The following is an 18,414-nucleotide window of genomic DNA, read 5'->3' as shown; positions in this document are numbered from 1 at the left end:
TAGGCTCTGTGGTTTAACCCACAGCACCACCCGCATCCTTTCAAATAACCAGAGCCAGGTGCAAAACAAGGCATGGGAAAGGGGGTGGAACCCTGGAAACACCCAGGACGGAGAAAATGAGGCATTTCCACCACATATGTAGGAGTGCCAGCGCAGGAGCATCCCAAATGCTGAGATTTCAGGAGACAAACCTGAGACCCAGGAGTGACCCCATGGCAATGTCACTAGTGGAGGCCATTGGTGATGCTGTTGTGACGATCCCTTGGTGATGTCATTGGCTGGGCCCTGGAGACGGAGGTTAATTGGGAGAGGGGAGTGGAGGAGGGCAGACCCCCTCCACAGAGTGTCTATGCCAGGGGTCCGCAAACTTTTTCAGACCTTGGGGGGGGCAGACTATATTTTGGAAAAAAATAATGAATTCCTATGCCCCTGCAAATAACCCAGAGATGCATTTTAAATAAAAGCACACATTCTACTCATGTAAAAATACGCTGATTCCCGGACCGTCCACAGACCGGATTTAGAAGGCGATTGGACCCCGGGCCTTGGTTTGTCTACCCATGGTCTATATGCTATACTTTGCAAGCATCTCCTGCTGAGCTGAAGCTTGCAAGGAGCAGGCACGTCCCTATTATCATCATAGTTATTGCTGTTATTACGCAATTACACAACGCGGGTGGCGCAGTGGGTTAAACCACAGAGCCTAGGACTTGCCGATCAGAAGGTTGGCGGTTCGAATCCCCGCGACGGGGTGAGCTCCCGTTGCTTGGTCCCTGCTCCTGCCAACCTAGCAGTTCGAAAGCACCTCAAAGTGCAAGTAGATAAATAGGTACCGCTCCGGGCGGGAAGGTAAACGGTTTCTGTGTGCTGCTCTGGTTCACCAGAAGCGGCTTAGTCATGCTGGCCATATGACCTGGAAGCTGTACGCCGGCTCCCTCAGCCAATAAAGCGAGATGAGCGCTGCAACCCCAGAGTCAGCCACGACTAGACCTAATGGTCAGGGGTCCCTTACTACTAAAGGTCATATTGTTCACCTGGAGGTCCATACCCTCCAACCTGCCACCTGGGTTGAGCCAGGTGAACCAGAAGGTCTGGCAGCCCAACGCACCAGAGGTTTCTTTTTGCGTTTCCTCCACTGACTTGTCCACCAATTGAAAGGGGTGGCTCTGAGAGCTTGTATTCTGTCCTAGTCGAGCCACACCTGGAGAATCACATCTGGTTCTGAGCACTGCAGTGCTATAAAGGAGGGCAATACTGCCAAAGGCTACAGCCACTGTCACTCTGTTTCCTGTGTCCAGTTCTGGGCACCATAATTTAAGAAGGATATTGACGAGCTGGAATGTGTGCAGATGAGGGCAATCAAGATGACCAGGGGTGATGAAACCAAGCCTTATGAGGAATGGTTGAGGGAGCTGGGTATGTTTAGCCTGGAAAAGAGGAGTCCAAGAGGTGACAGGGGTTGGTGCTGACCTTTAAAGCCCTAAACGGCCTGGGCCCAGTATACCTGAAGGAGCATCTCCACCCCCATCGTTCAGCCTGGACACTGAGGTCCAGCTCCGAGGGCCTTCTGGCAGTTCCCTCACTGCGAGAAGTGAGGTTACAGGGAACCAGGCAGAGGGCCTTCTCGGTGGTGGTGCCCGCCCTGTGGAACGCCCTCCCACCAGATGTCAAAGAGAACAACAGCTACCAGACTTTTAGAAGACATCTGAAGGCAGCCTTGTTTAGGGAGCCTTTAAATGCTTAACAGACTATTGTGTTTTAATATTTTGTTGGAAGCCGCCCAGAGTGGCTGGGGAAACCCAGCCAGATGGGCAGGGTATAAATAATATTATATTATTATTATTATTATCATCATCATCATCATCATCATCATTATATTTAAAGGGCTGTCACATGGAAGGTGGAGCAAATTTGTTTTCTCCTGCTCTGGAGGGTAGGACCCAAATCAATGGATTCAAGTTACAAGAAAGGCGATTCCAACTAAATATTAGGAAGAACTTAAGACAGTAAGATCAAGCCTATCCATTCTGGACAAAATCAGCCCTGAGTGCTCACTGGAAGGACAGTCACGAAGGGGGTCACGAAGAGTCGGACACGACTAAACGACTAAGCAACAAGAAGACAGTAAGAGATGTTTGACAGTGGAGCGGTCTCCTTCAGGAGGTCATGAACTCTCCTTCCTTGGAGGTTTTGAAGCAGAGGTTGAATGGCCATCTGTTGTGGATGCCTTAGCTGAGATTCCTGCCTTGCAGGGGGTTGAACCAGATGTGACTTGGGGTCCCTTCGAACTCTACAATTCTACGATTCCATGATTCTATGAATGTCAGTGTTGGGGGTCATGGAAGGGAGAAGGCTTTTGCATTCATGTTGGTTCCTTTGTCAGTCTTCTGCAACCTAGTGCCTCCAGATGTTTCGGGCTACAGCTCCAACCAGCCTCCATCAAAATGTGGTCAATAGACAGGGATGATGGGAGTTGTAGTCCAACTGCACCAGGAGAGCAACATGTTCCGTATCCCTGGCTTAATCCTCCTCTAAATAACCAGGCACAACCTTGATGGCAGAAAGTGAGGAGGAATTAAATAACCTTTTAATGAGGGTGAAAGAGGAGAGCGCAAAAGATGGTCTGAAGCTCAACATCAAAAAAACGGAGATCATGGCCACTGGTCCCATCACCTCCTGGCAAATAGAAGGGGAAGAAATGGAGGCTGTGAGAGATTTTACTTTCTTGGGCTCCATGATCACTGCAGATGGTGACAGCAGCCACAAAATTAAGAGATGCCTGCTTCTTGGGAGAAAAGTGATTACAAACCTAGACAGCATCTTAAAAAGCAGAGACATCACCTTGCCGACAAAGGTCTGTATAGTTAAAGCTATAGTTTTCCCAATAGTGATGTATGGAAGTGAGAGCTGGACCATAAAGAAGGCTGATCGCCAAATAATGGATGCTTTTGAATTATGGTGCTGGGGGAGACTCTTGAGAGTCCCATGGACTGCAAGAAGATGAAACCTTTCCATTCTGAAGGGAATCAGCCCTGAGTGCTCCCTGGAAGGACAGATCCTGAAGCTGAGGCTCCAAGACTTTGGCCACCTCATGAGAAGAGCAGACTCCCTGGAAAAGACCCTGATGTTGGGAAAGATGGAGGGCACAAGGAGAAGGGGACAACAGAGGACAAGGTGGTTGGATAGTGTTCTTGAAGCTATCAGCATGAGTCTGACCAAACTGTGGGAGGAAGTGGAAGACAGGAGTGCCTGGTGTGCTCTGGTCCAGGGGGTCACAAAGAGTTGGACACGACTGAATGACTAAACAACAAACAACAACATATAATGCACACATTGAGAAGTTTTGCGTTTTTTAAAAAAAGAACATTTTTATTGGAAAGCAAACAAATCAGACAGCTGCCTTGCTTTTGAAGGTGATACAGGCAATATACAAAACCGCAGCAGTTGCTGATTTTGCGTTTCACTTGCACTCACTAGAAGCAACAGCCGAAATTGTATTAAATGCAAGAAAGGAGTACCAGCCATCCTCTACTCTGTAGCGCCCCCAGGTGGTAGCTGCAAAAAACGTGTCTGTAAAAAAAACAAAACAAAACAAAACAAAAGATCCCTTTCCTTGGAAAACTTTTCTTTTTAGATGTGGTTGTGTCCATCTTCCATGCAATCACATTTGTTTTTTTCAGCCTAAGTCTCGACAAGGTTTCAAACAGAGGTTGCTATTTACAATGCATCTTTTTTAAAACAACAAAAACAAAAATACATTTAAAACAAAATTGAAGAAATAAATCTATATGAGGAAGAGGATTTTAAATACATTGACATTCTAGAAATAAATTCTCTATATTATATATATATATATATATTTATTTATTTATTATTCATAGAAACAATAAAATGTAATTTGCTTTCATCCAGAATCACAGGAACCTATCCAAAAATCTGCATCTTGCTGAAGAGATGTACCTATGTAGGCTTACAGTGCAAGTTTTCTCAAAGGCAAGTAACTAAAATAAAGTAAAGGGGGTAGATTGTTGGGGTTTTGGACCCTCCACAAACCCTCAGTTGGACAACGTAAAGTGGGAAGGGGGAGAGGATTTCTTTATTAAGTATAAAAATTAAGCTGATACTTAGCCATGGGGTCACTATGTAGACTCAGTTCCAAGATGCAGATTGGGGGCTGAATGTGGTGCTGTTTTGTACTTTCCCCCTTTTCCCTTTCACCCCACCCCTCACTTCCTGCACTTTGTGCAACCTCTAGGCTGATGAAGAGTTCTGTGGAACTCAGAAGCTCATGCCACTTTTGTGACGTATTGCTCAGTTATCCCAATAAAGGACTTGCTCAGCTGTGGGTTTCGAAGGTCGTTCTCCTTCGCCACTTATAGAGTAATATTGATTCCTTCGTTTTTCCTGTAGAACTAACAGGATTTCTATACTGGGAAGTTCCTCCCTGTTTGGGCCTCATGGGAAAGCATCGCTGCTATAGGTTTTGGTCATTCAGGGGAGCTTCCTGTGTGTTGTGTCCACTATATTTTCAGGGAAATGCAACGCTAGGGCCCAGGTTAATTTTCAAATCTATGGTTTTGTAGCAGGAACAGCTATGGGACTGATTTAGCAAATGTGCTTTCTCTCTCACTCGCTCTCTCTTCAAAATTTTGACTTGGAAAGTCTGCAGTTGTAGCAGATGGTAGACAGAGACACAGCTCAGCTCCAACTACAGGATAAATCCTCATGATCTGTCTGTACAAACTGGGTTGGGTTATTTCTCTTCTGGGCCCTGTCCTGGGGCATTTCAGGAGCTGGAGACACTTCCAGGGTTTCTCTGGCAAGAGAGTAGTCCTTCCGTGACTTTCCACACTTGTCGAATCCAAAGTGAGCCCTGATCATAGCTGTCAACCTTCCCTTTTTTTGCGGGAAATTCCCTTATTCCAGCGCCGTTTCCCGCTGCTTCCCGCTGCTATCCCAGATTGTTAGATATCCCATAGACTGTCCCCGGGACAGGTGAGGCTGCTGATCCCTTATTTTTGAGGCTGCTGATCCCTTATTTTCAAATCTGAAAGTTGACAGCTATGGCCCCGATGGCTCGGCTCCAGGTGAAGTTAGTTGCCCTTAGTTCCCACTGAAATTGATGAGACGTAAGTCGTTCAGCGGCAGAGCAAGCCGATTGGGCACCTGGGGCGGTGTGCATGCCCTATGCCCAGGGGCGGGGCCAGCTACCCATGGGGCAGGGCTAGTTGCCTGCAGGGCGGGGCAATCTGGGGCAGGGCAACCGCCGGGCCTCCAAGGCGTCTGCCTGCCTCCTCCCACTCAGCCGCCCCACAGCTAAGGCGGAGGCAGTGGGCAGACCGTTTGGGCCAGCGCAGAGCCTGCGGACACCCAAGCCACTGCGTCACTCCCAGGAGAGATGCGTGGCTCAGGCGCACTGCAGTCCCCGTGGTGAGTGCCGCCCAGCGTTTTGTCACCCTCCTCAGTGGTGACACCTGGGGCGGTCCGCCCCCACCGCACCCTCCTTCCTCCGCCCCTGAAGTCGTTATGGCCAACTTCTCCCATTGATTTCAATGAGCCCTAACTTCAGCCAACCTATTATGGATCCAGCCCATTGAATAGTCCCGTTCGGGCTGTAGCCTTAGAGCACCACTTGCTCAGACCCCAAATCCTTCCCTATCCTCCCCCCGTAAAGTGGTATGCATTCATTCCGTAACAAATTTTAAAATGCACCAAAATTAAGCCAATTCAGTTCAATGCTCGCAAATGCCAATAAGGTAAAGGGAACCTGCCCGTACGGGCCAGTCTTGACAGACTCTAGGGTTGTGCGTCCATCACACTCAAAGAGGCTGGGGGCCAGCGCTGTCCGCAGACACTTCCGGGTCACGTGGCCAGCGTGACATCGCTGCTCTGGCGAGCCAGAGCCGCACACGGAAACGCCGTTTACCTTCCCGCTAGTAAGCGGTCCCTATTTATCTACTTGCACCCGGGAGTGCTTTCGAACTGCTAGGTTGGCAGGCGCTGGGACCGAACAACGGGAGCGCACCCCGCCACGGGGATTCGAACCGCCGACCTTTCGATCGGCAAGCCCTAGGCACTGAGGCTTTAACCCACAGCGCCACCGCGTCCCAGCGCCTGCCAACCTAGCAGTTCGAAATTGATGAGATGGGTATCCCAATAGGGATGGGTAAAACTAGGTTCATTACTGATATCCCATATGCACTCGTTCCTCATGTGTCATTCAGGAGTATGTGTCAAGTTCCTGCAGTAGCAGTGGAAAAAGGAGACATTTTGTTTTCCCAGAATGCCCTGGGTGTTGCATCATTCCAGGTCGTTTAATGGCAGTTGGCACTCCTTTCCCCGTGCTCCAGAATGACATGACACCCAGGGGCATTCTGGGAAAATAAAGCAAGGGTTGCTGGAAAGATGCAGCCAATGAAATCAAGCTCTGCTGCTGCTGCTGCTCCAAATTTGGGGGCCGAGCCACGATAAACGAGGAAAGGAAGGAAAGCCTGCAGAAGAAAGGAGCTTTTTTGCAAGTGAATAACAACTGCCATTTCAATAAACAACGAAAGGAGTGGCGTTATTCAGGCCAAAAACAAATGGAAGGACAATATGGGGGGGGGTATTCATGCACCCCTCATGGTCGCCTGAATGGAGAGAAACCACTGGAGGCCTTTCAAAGACTTCTTTGACATGGAGCCATCTTGTGTCCTGGCTGCAGCAAGAGCCTCTCCAACGAAAGTGCGCTGGAGAAGCAGCAAAGAGGGTGACCTGGAGGTCTCAACAGGTCTAGGGCTTGGCTTGCTGGACTTTCCACATGCATCAGTGAGCCCCTGTCACCTGCCCAGCCATCACACCTCCTCCTGCGTGAAGAAGACAGAGATCGAGAGATACTCCGGGCAAACCGCTTTGGCATCTGTGGCAGAGAGGATCCTGCCTTTATGGGTTCCAAGTGGGGAAGGGAGGCGGGAGAGAGAGAAGGCAAGCATTGCGTGGCGGCCTAGCAAACGCATCGAAAGACTTCCCGGCCTCTTCTTAGGAGGAAAGATACTCTGGGGGGCTGCCAGATCCTAGCCAGCTTCTTCCGTTCATCAGTTCTGCTAGGCGAGCTCGCCTGCTCCCAGGCAAAGGGTGCAAGGCGGTTTGGGTCATCCCATTTGGGAAAGCCAGGATAGCTGGTTTTCGATGCACCTGCGAACACCTGTGGTATATTTGCATTGCTTTGGAAGGAGATAAACACAAGCCTACAAGCCACCGAGTCAGGGTGACTTGCCGCCTCTGGAACGTAAAAGAATCTGCCTCGTACCAAGTCAGGTCATTGGTCCATCTAGCTCAGCTTGTCTACACTGGCTGGCAGCAGCTGTCCAGGGGTTCAGGCAGAGAGGCCTTTCCCAGTCCCAAACAGGTGCTCCACCTTTGAATTACAGCCTCTTTCCATCCTTTGGGAGACGGCCTCCTTCTTCGCTCTTCTCCGAGTCCCTCTGGGGTGCCTTTCCAACGAAGGCTATGCAGGGAGTGTCAGCGACACAATGCCGTACGGCCCCCGGCATCCTTTTCCATACTGTTCTGTCTGTGCCGGCAATCTGGGGGTGAGGAGGGAGATGCGTGTGTGGCAACGAATTAGGACCTCTAAAGGGGAAACATCTGACAGGCCGCAAAGGCTTCCTTTTCTCTCTTTCTGGAAAGAAGGATTGTGCAACGGGATCTGGATGGAAAAGATGGAAAAACAACAACAATGCAAAAATAGCTGAGGAAGGAACCTCGCAGAGGCAGAGAAAGAAGGTCTTTTTTTTCATCCACTAGGATGCCCCCTGCTGGACTGCCTCGTGTACTGCTCCCCTCCCTGACATTTCCACTTGCTCTGACGGCGATTAAATAACCATGAGAGATTCCAGCTTTTTCTTCCTCCTCTGTTTCCTCTCCCTTTTTGCGTTCTTTTTCTTTTCCTTGTTCTCTGAAAGGCAAAACCAAAACCACGTTTAGTTCAGGGGGTTGTTTCATGTCACATGCAAAAAAAACAACAGAAGCCTTTGGAATATGCATTACATTTAGCACTGAAAATATCGTTTCTAGGCTTTCTTAGTTTCAGATGTGGATTTAGAGGTCGTAGCAAACCTCCTCACTGCTGCAAAAATATGTGTAGGAAATAACTGTTGTGGGGCCAGGAGGAAAGCAAGGAATTCCCCATGAGAATGAGATGGTTTGATGACTCTAGTATCCCACAATACTATCTAAATTAGCATTTTATAGGAGATCAGGCCATGAACAGCCCTAGAAGTCCTTAGGGTGCTTCCAGACTTCCTGTTTGCTGAGCGTTTGCCCTGATGTGTTTGCAACAAGATTAGATGATGCTGACAATTTAGCAAGCATTTGCTTCAGTTGGTTAGCAGGGAGGTTAGACAAGAGTGGTGTCAAAGGACTTTATTTATTGCAAGAAGCCCAAGCAAGAAGTCCCAATCAACTGCGATTCTGCAACCTGTACATGCCAATACGTAACTGAATCTCACTGGAAAAGAGAAAGAACCTGGAAGCACTCTGAGAGTGCTGGTCTTAAAACAATAAAACACTTACAGCATTCTGAGGACACCATTTAAGCCATCTAAAAGCAGTTTCAGTTAACGTTATTCCATCCAGAGATCTCGAGTATGCCAGCCTTAGCAGCATCCTGCTTGCAGGAGTGGAAGTATTATGGGATGGGAAATAGGTTGCTTAGCCTCCTTGCCCACCCCCTGGCCACCACCCCGCATCTTGTTCTGTTTCCTGTTAGTGATGGCGTGCTGCCATCCATTATTGTTTCGCAATTGCCATTTGGTGAGTCTTGGGGGATTCTTGTGTTATTTAAAACATCCCTGCCTTGCTTTGTAGTGTATTCTCTATTTATTTAATGAATTGTAGGAATCTCAATGCCACTCAGCTTCTAAAACGCTCTTCCTTTCACACAAGTGTCCCGACTGGGCAAAATTCGGAGCAGTGTGAACTTTCAGTCCCCAGCACATTCGAGAAAGTGGGAAGTGGGGAGGTTCGCCTTTCCGTGCAAACAGAGACAAATTTCACAGCACCTTGCGGGGAACTGCCCTGCACAGCCAATGCAGAACTGCAGTCCATGCACCTGCCGACCCAGTGACATCACCAGTTGATTGGCAGTTGATTGGCAGGTGGGCACAGTGGCGTAGCGTGGGTTGTCAGCACCCGGGGCAAGGCAAGTAATTTGCGCCCCCCCCCGCTGCACTGTCCCTCCCCCAGATAGTCCCTCGCTCTCTCTCTGCACCGCACCGCACGCCTGGCACCCCCCCTTCCACAGTGGGCGGCGACCCGGCAGCTCGGATCAGATTCGCACAGCCAGCACTGCAGTGAGAGAGAGTGAGTGAGCCAGGTAGGGGCAGAGAGCTGCGAGTACGAGCGCCCCCCCCGATGTTGCACCCGGTGCGGCTGGCCCCCCCCTGCACCCCCCACACTACGCCACTGGGTGGGCAGGGCCAGATTTCGGTTTGATGAGGCCCTAAGCTACTGGAGGTAATGGGGCCCTTTATATGTCCAGCTGTCCTTTGTCAACAACAAATTGTTGCTGATTTTTGTGTTGAATATATGCTAGATAGCAATTTATGGACCTAATAGGTATCTAATGCCATTTGCACATGTGGCCGTGCAACCAGTCCATGCAGAATGTGGGCACCCTATATACAGAAATGAGCAAACCAGTGATATTTTAGGGAGCAGGCTAGCAGGCGGGGCCCATGACTTACATCACAGGAGCCTACACAACACAAAACACTGTTGCTGTATGTAGGTTTTATTTTATGTGGTTTTTTTATCCTATATTTTGGAAATCCAGTTTTTTTCCTTTAATTTTTTTTGGGGCCCCCAAGAGAGTGAGGCCCTAAGCTATAGCTTGTTTAGCTTATACAGTGGTACCTCAGGTTAAGTACTTAATTTGTTCCGGAGGTCTGTTCATAACCTGAAACTGCTCTTAACCTGAAGCACCACTTTAGCTAATGGGGCCTCCTGCTGCCGCCGGAGCACAATTTCTGTTCTCATCCTGAAGCAAAGTTCTTAACCCGAGGTAATATTTCTGGGTTAACGGAGTCTGTAACCTGAAGCGTGTGTAACCTGAAGCATATGTAACCCGAGGTACCACTGTACATAAATCTGGCACTGCAGGTGGGTGTAGTTTGGGGGGAATTGCCTCATGGGCTGAACTGCATCTCTTGGTGAGATAAACTTCCCCTGCAGACCAGAGGTTTCCCTGCCCTGTCTGGGATTCAGAAACGCTGGCAAGTTCCCATTTCTTTGCTCTCTCCCCACAGCAGGGCTACCCCTCCCTCCCTCCCTCTGCACCTCACCTCCCGGACAAATCTTCTTCAATCGGCACTTCCTGGACTCGGAGAGCGTCTGGCACGCGGCCACCTCATCTTTGCTGGGCCTGAGGACCTCGCGGACCCGGGTCGTCGAGCCCCACTTGGAGCCGCACGTCCGTCCTTGGTTGTTGCAGGGGCTCCAGCTGCCCCAGGGACCCACCTCACATTTTTCTGGTGGGGGTGAGATAAGGAAGAAAAACCCACAACCACCACGTCAGAAAATAGGAAGCCGGCTTGGTTTGAGCTTTCTCCATCTAAGTCAGTGGTTCTCAGATGTTGTTGGACTACAACTCCCATCATCCCTAGCTAGGGGTGATGGGAGTTGTAGTTCAACAACATCTGGGGACCCACAGGTTGAGGAAGGCTGGTCTAAGTCCAAGATTATTTCAGGGGCAGGGAACCCAGGGGCCAGATTTTCTTCCATGGTCTGGAGACACTCCACAGGCCAGATAAGAAATTCCTGGGGGGTTGCATGTGGACTGTGCACCTGAGGATGGATGGCGGCAAACAGATTGAGATTGAATCCTGACAAGACAGAAGTACTGTTTCTGGGGGACAGGGGGCGGGCAGGTGTGGAGGATTCCCTGGTCCTGAATGGGGTAACTGTGCCCCTGAAGGACCAGGTGCGCAGCCTGGGAGTCATTTTGGACTCACAGCTGCCCATGGAGGCGCAGGTTAAATCTGTGTCCAGGGCAGCTGTGTACCAGCTCCATCTGGTACGCAGGCTGAGACCCTATCTGCCCACGGACTGCCTCGCCAGAGTGGTGCATGCTCTGGTTATCTCCCGCTTGGACTACTACAATGCGCTCTACGTGGGGCTACTTTTGAAGGTGACCCGGAAACTACAACTAATCCAGAATGCAGCAGCCAGACTGGTGACTGGGAGCGGCCGCCGAGACCATATAACACCGGTCTTGAAAGACCTACATTGGCTCCCAGTACGTTTCCGAGCACAATTCAAAGTGTTGGTGCTGACCTTTAAAGCCCTGAACGGCCTTGGCCCAGTATACCTGAAGGAGCGTCTCCCCCCCATCGTTCAGCCCGGACGCTGAGGTCCAGCTCTGAGGGCCTTCAGGCAGTTCCCTCCCTGCGAGAAGCCAAGTTACAGGGAACCAGGCAGAGGGCCTTCTCGGTGGTGGCCCCCGCCCTGTGGAACGCCCTCCCACCAGATGTCAAAGAGAACAACAACTACCAGACGTTTAGAAGACATCTGAAGGCAGCCCTGTTTAGGGAAGCTTTTAATGTTTGATGTATCACAGTATTTTAATATTCTTTTGGAAGCCGCCCAGAGTGGCTGGGGAAACCCAGCCAGGTGGGCGGGGTATAAATAATAAATGATGATGATGATGATGATGATGAAGTTCACCCCCTGTCAGGGACTGGTTGGACATGGAGGAACCAGCTGCGGAACCCCCATGGGAAGAAGGCTTAGAGTCTGAGGATTGGTGGTGGGCCAGGTTGCTTGCCAGAGCAAGACGGTTTGAGCATATTACACCGGTCCTGGTCCCACCGCACTGACTACCCATGAGTTTCCGGGCCCAATTCAAAGTGCTGGTTTTGACCTATAAAGCCTTAAGCGACTTAGGGCCACAATACCTCAAGGGCTGCCTCTTTCAATATGCACCTACTAGGCCCCTCAGATCATCTTCTGAGGCCCTCCTTCGTGTGCCTCCTCCTTGAGAGGGGCAGAGGGTGGCAACATGAGAACGGGGACTTCTCTGCAGTGGCTCCCCATCTGTGGAATGCTATCCCCAGGGAAGTTTGCCTGGCGCCTTCATTATACACCTTTAGGCGCCTTTATAATACCTCGGAAACTCAATTTATTTTTGGAAGTTTTGCCAATAAAGCTCAACAACTTTCCACCAACTTTGTGTCCGGATTTTCGCTTTCTGAAATAAGGCAACCCTAATGTATGTGTACACATTTTTATTTAATGAAAGTCACTTGGAGACCTTTGAGTGACAAGTGACTGATAAGCATCCCTAACAGAGCCTGGGGTGTGTTAGGATATTTCCGTTCCACCTTAAAAGGGAGCAGACTTTTTGTGTCAGAGTCTGCGTATTTCCTGTCTCGTTTATGTTGTGTCTTTGTTTTCGTTTCTCTCTCTCTCTGCCGGAACACTCTCAAGCAGGCAGTCATGTTTTTCTTTGTTCTGATCAACGCTGAATAAACTTCTATATAATGCTCTCCTGAGTGCATCTTTCGCTGTGCATATCTGCTGATAAGAGCGTGCATCGGCTCTAGAATGTCGGAAGCTATTTCTAGAGCTCCTGTCGCTAATTGCTGGTACTGCGTGTCTACGGGAGATCAATGCACGTCCGGAGACGACGTGGAGGTCAAGATGGACTTTGTCTCCCTGGCAGTATCCCAACAGGGTGGGTTCTTCGCGACTCCTTGCCTGGCTTACCTTGGCATTCGCGGGCGCTGTGCTGGGCCACAGTGTCCTGGGGACATGAGCTGAAGCATTTGCCTTTGTGTAGGTAGAATTGCTCTTTGCATTTCATGCAGAAGTCTTTGCTGAAGCAGCTGTCGCAGCTGGGAGACCTGCACTCTGCACGGGGCAACAGAGAATAAAGTGGGAGAGAGGGAGGGAGGTCAGCAACACCTTGCCACATATTTATTTCTTCCTGGATATCTCCAACCCACTTCCCACGGCAACAGGACTCTCCCAACTCTACAGTTCTAGGATTCTATAATTCTGATGGAGGAATCTGCCAATTTCATTTTCTTCCGCATTTGCATTTTCAGCCTGTGAGTTCAGGTCAGCTTATTTATCAGTTTACTATTATTATTATTATTATTATTATTATTATTATTATTATTATTATTATATTATATCTCTATAAAAATTCATATGCTTTTCCATGCATTTTTCATGAATTATACACAGTTTTGCAAACAATCCTGCCCATTATAATGCATTCTTGTATGTTGTTTAAACAACATGTGCATTTTTCTATGTAAGGTAAAGGTAAAGGGACCCATGACCATTAGGTCCAGTCGCGGACGACTCTGGGATTGCGGCATTCATCTCGCTTTATTGGCCGAGGGAGCCAGCATACAGCTTCCGGGTCATGTGGCCAGCATGACTAAGCCGCTTCTGGCAAACCATAGCAGTGCACGGAAATGCTGTTTACCTTCCTGCCGCAGTGGTACATATTTATCTACTTGCACTAGTGTGCTTTCAAACTGCTAGGTTGGCAGGAGCTGGGACTGAACAATGGGAGCTCACCCCGTCGTGGGGATTCGAACCACCAACCTTCTGATCGGCAAGCCCTAGGCTCTGTGGTTTAACCCACAGCGCCACCTGCTGTATACTTTCCCCTATTAAACACGTTTTTGCAATACTATTTGTCCGGGGAACTGCAGAGCAAAATTCAGAGGAGTTCAGGTTCTGAAGGAGAGCTGCATTTTGGGAAATGAAAATGAGGTATTTTGGCTTTGCAATTCCCCTCCCTAGCTGCAACCTCCAGAGAACAGAGAGGCCAGACCTCTGAACGAACCAAGGGCCAGCGATAAGGAGCCCCATTGGGATAGGAGAGACCCGCTTGCGCAATCAGCCACCTACTAATGCAACGGTTGACCTCTTGGCCTCGCACCCCAAAGTATCCCGGTGGACAGGCATGGACGCAGGCCCCGTACTGCCGGATCCCGTCCCTCCAGATGAGCAGGAAGAGCCTCTGCTGGCAGGAGATGCAGCCGTTGTCCTCCGAACACATGACGCACCCGGTGCAGTTCTCAAACAACGTGGTGCTTACTGGGAGGGAGAGAGAGAGGAATCAGAGATGCGAAAGAAACAGTGAACAGGGACTACTGACAGCATGAACAACGCCAGATTTATGTATAAGCCAAACAAGCTATAGCTTAGGCCCCCCAAAAAATTTAAAGGAAAAAAAACTGGATGTACATTTCCAAAATATAAGACAAAAACCCCCCAAATAAAATAAAACCTACATACAGCAACAGTGTTTTGCTTTGTTTTGTGTTGTGTAGGCTCCTATGATGTAAGTCATGGGTAGGCAAACTAAGGCCCGGGGGCCGGATCCGGCTCAATTGCCTTCTCAATCTGGCCCACGGACGTTCCAGGAATCAGTGTGTTTTTACATGAGTAGAATGTGTCCTTTTATTTAAAATGCATCTTTGGGTTATTTGTGGAGCCTGCCTGGAGTTTTTACATGAGTAGAATGTGTCCTTTTATTTAAAATGCATCTCTGGGTTATTTGTGGGGCATAGAAATCCGTTCATTATTTTTTCCCCAAAATATAGTCCGGCCCTCCACAAGGTCTGAGGGACAGTGGACCAGCCCCCGGCTGAAAAAGTTTGCTGACCCCTGTGTAAGTCATGGGCCCTGCCTGCTAGCCTGCTCCCTAAAAAAACACTGGTTTGCTCATTTCTATATATAGGGCGCCTACATTCTGCATGGACTGGTTACACGGCAACATGTGCAAATGGCTTTAGATGCCTATCAGGTCCACAAATTACCACACAGCATATATTCAACACAAGAAACAGCGACCATTTGTTGTTGACAAAGGACAGCTGGACATATAAAGGGCCCCATTACCTTCAGTAGATTAGGGCCTCATCAAACCTAAATCTGGCCCTGAGCATGAGGCAAACCCTCCAAGTGCCCCTATTTCCCAGGGACAGTCCTGGAATTACGGAAGCCATCCCGGCTTCTGCTTTGATCCTGGATGCAGAATGTCCCTATTTCCCCTGCCAGCTCCAGTGCTGACGAGCTCAGGGAGAAGAATGAGCTTGTCCTAAGTGGCAGCTGTGGCTGCAGTGGCCATGAGAGAGCATCCTGTGGCCTCTCCGTGGCTACTTCCTCCTTTGCGTAGCTCATAGCAGCTGCTGGAGAGCAAGTGAAGAGGATGGGAGTCTGCCGCCATCATGGACCACCTCCCCTGACTCCGAGGGGCAGGTAGAGGTCAGGGCCACCCTGGGCAGGAAGAAAGGGGGAGCTGAACAGAGCATAAGGGGTATTGCTTGTTGTTGTTTTAATGCTTTGTGCATCTGCATCTAACCTTTCTCCTCTCTAAAATTTATTTATTGGTGTGCATTTTTCCTTTAGTAAATCTACAGAAGGGCGTGTGTGGCTGTGTCCCATCAGCGAAGTGGTGAAGGCACTCACCCTTCTTCCGATAGGAAAGACTCTGCAAATCCCACTAACATTAAAATATTGACCTTAGCCGTCAAAATGCACAAGCCCAGTAAAACATTGACATTCTAAGCATCCACAATGAAAACGTGCAAGAAAACAATCTCATTAAAAACTGCGCAGCAGATATGGAACAGGCTGAGAGATTGTAAAGCTCAGGGATTTTAGAGTGTAAGCCCTTTGAGGTCAGGGACTTGTCCCTTCGTTTTTGCAAAGCATCCTGTGCGTTGATGGTATACTATAAAGAACAAAGTTTGAGCCAAAGATGTGGCTTTGAAATGGTGTTCCAGGAAAGCTTGAGGTTGCTTGGAAGCAGGTCTCCATGAGAAAGTCAATAATGGCAGACTAAAGGTAAAGGGACCCCTGACCATTAGGTCTAGTCATGGCCGACTCTGGGGTTGTGACGCTCATCTCACTTTACTGGTTGAGGGAGCCAGGGTACAACTTCCGGGTCATGTGGCCAGCATGACTAAGCCGTTTCTGGTGAAACCAGAGCAGCACACGGAAACACTGTTTACCTTCCCGCCAGAGCAGTACCTATTTATCTACTTGCACTTTGACCTGCTCTCGAACTGCTAGGTTGGAAGGAGCAGGGACCGAGCAACAGGAGCTCATCCCGTCGCGGGGATTCGAACTGCCGACCTTCTGATTGGCAAGTCCTAGGCTCTGTGGTTTAACCCACAGCACCACCGGTGTCCCTAATGACAGACTAGCTTCCCTGAAAAACAAGAGATCAGCACTGCAGATCTTTCCCTGCAATACACAGACCCAGACAGCATCCATTTTTATTTACAAGGCAACAGGGAGACCCACACAACAGACCTCGCCAATGCTCTCTGGTAATAGACATGGGGATATAGGAAACCAGCTGTGGTATTGAGTAAGTAAGCAAGACACAGTGGCCAGGAGCACCTACAGCCATCTGGGAGATGATCATAGCTGAGTGGCCGGACATCTGCCTTGCATGCAGAAGGCTCCATATGGGAAGCGGGGGAAGGAAGTGGGATAATCAGCTTTACACACACGAAGCAAGCTCCACATCCTCCAACCTGGTGCCTTCCAGATGTTTTTGATGACACCTGTCACATGCTTCCTCCAGGCACAGTCTCATCCCTGTACTCTCCGACAGAAGCCACCAGCAAGATATTAAGATGAGCTACTCCACCAGGGATGGATGAGTCTTGGCAATGTTAAAGGTAAAGGTAAAGGTACCCCTGCCTGTACAGGCCAGTCTTGACAGACTCTAGGGTTGTGCGCCCATCTCACTCAAGAGGCCAAGGGCCAGCGCTGTCCGCAGACACTTCCGGGTCACGTGGCCAGTGTGACAAGCTGCATCTGGCGAGCCAGAGCCGCACACGGAAACGCCGTTTACCTTCCCGCTAGTAAGCGGTCCCTATTTATCTACTTGCACCTGGGAGTGCTTTTGAACTGCTAGGTTGGCAGGCGCTGGGACCGAACAACGGGAGCGCACCCCGCCACGGGGATTCGAACCGCCGACCTTTCAATCGGCAAGCCCTAGGCGCTGAGGTTTTACCCACAGCGCCACCCGCGTCCCTTGGCAACGTTGGCTTCTCTCAATTTCTCATTCTCCACATCTTTGATTTCTGTTTGCCCCACTTCCACATCTGTCTTCAAGAAGATTCTAACACATTTTTGCTAGCATTTTTTCCCTAATATGATGCATTTTTAAAAGTTACTTTCACTAACACATGCATTTTTGTGAACACTTTCCCCAGGACTTTTTTCCAGGAAGAACTCACCAGAACTCGGTTCTGACACCTCTCAGGTGGGTGCCATTGCCATTCTAAGAGAAAGAGGGAGGCATTCATGGTGAGTTCTGACACCACTTTTCCTAGAAAAATAGCACTGACTTTTCCTGATATTCATCCTAGCTAGTAGTCACTGATAGCCCTCTCCTCCATGCATTTGTCCAATCCTCTTTTAAAGTCATTCAAGCTGATGGTCAGTGCTACCTCTTGTGGGAGTGAGTTCCATAGGTCAGCATGCACTATTTGAGAAATTTTGTCTGTTCTGAATCTTCTTAAATGCATCACAAAATTCAGAGAACTGCAAATTCCAAAGGGAGCCAATTTTTTCATCTGCTTTCTAGTTCCAGAAGAGCAAGTCTGGCAGCTTCACATTAGAATGTAAACGGAATTCATTTCCAAGTGGTTTGAGCAGTAATGCTTCATGTGGTGAAAGCCACCAAGGAGTCTTTTGTTCCAGCAGGTCTTTATATCTCTCCCATACTCTCATTAATGATTTCCTAATTATATGGTTATAAAAACTTCTGTGAACCTTCCTTTCCCATACCATAAATGTGCATGCCAGCCAAATCTGTTATCGTGTCCTTCTAATTCTAATGCCTCTTGCTTTTCCAACCTCATCCAGTCCCTGATCTATACAAAACAGGCAGATTCATAATACAACTTAAGGTCTGGGAGGGCAAACCCACCTCTATCGTTCGCGTCTGTAAGTATTTTATATTTTATCCTTGGCCTTTATCCCTATCCAACAGTATGCAATCCTTTAAAGGAAGCTAGAATTGTGCCCATTCCCCTGTCTGGCCAAGAGAGGCAATTAAGGTGATGCAATGCACCTGTACCCACTTCCAGTTCCAAGATCTGGATAAGACAAGCATCTTTCAGAGCAGGGTTTGGGAACCCCCACAGATCCAGTTTGACAGGAGGGAGGGGCTTCCCACCTGTCATTCACCTGACCTAAGCTGACCTGCTTTGGCCCAATGTGGTTTGAAATCAGACTATGCTGCTGGAGGCAAAGTGCTTTGCAAATGCCCACTGTCAGCTGATCCTTGGCACTTGCAAAGCCCAGTCCACATATATTACACCAGGGGTAGGCAAAGGTGGGCAGGACTTGGTGGTCCCCATACTGCCCAGTCCCAGCTGTCTGGTGTTG

At 49.1% G+C, this 18,414-nt stretch overlaps 1 protein-coding gene across 2 annotated transcripts in view; it reads right to left on the bottom strand.

Annotated features, from left to right (window-relative positions):
• Window positions 1–18,414, bottom strand: part of RSPO4 (R-spondin 4) — a 65,398-nt gene that overhangs the window by 22,096 nt on the left and 24,888 nt on the right. Inside the window, exons 2-5 of one of the 2 annotated variants that reach the window (XR_014512870.1) lie at window positions 13,906–14,094; window positions 12,745–12,888; window positions 10,323–10,508; window positions 7,221–7,936 (exon numbers count right to left, since the gene is read on the bottom strand). Coding sequence is in view for 1 of the 2 variants with exons in the window: in XM_083447680.1 (XP_083303806.1) it covers window positions 7,854–7,936; window positions 10,323–10,508; window positions 12,745–12,888; window positions 13,906–14,094 (602 nt within the window). In the remaining variant the exon portion in view is untranslated. Of the gene's footprint in view, window positions 1–7,220; window positions 7,937–10,322; window positions 10,509–12,744; window positions 12,889–13,905; window positions 14,095–18,414 lie in introns of those variants that run through there. The other variant, XM_083447680.1, reaches the window with a different exon arrangement.

This window comes from Podarcis tiliguerta (genome assembly GCF_965153285.1).
Source record: "Podarcis tiliguerta genome assembly, chromosome: 6".
NCBI lineage: Eukaryota > Metazoa > Chordata > Lepidosauria > Squamata > Lacertidae > Podarcis > Podarcis tiliguerta.
This window is presented reverse-complemented; position numbering and strand designations above follow the sequence as displayed.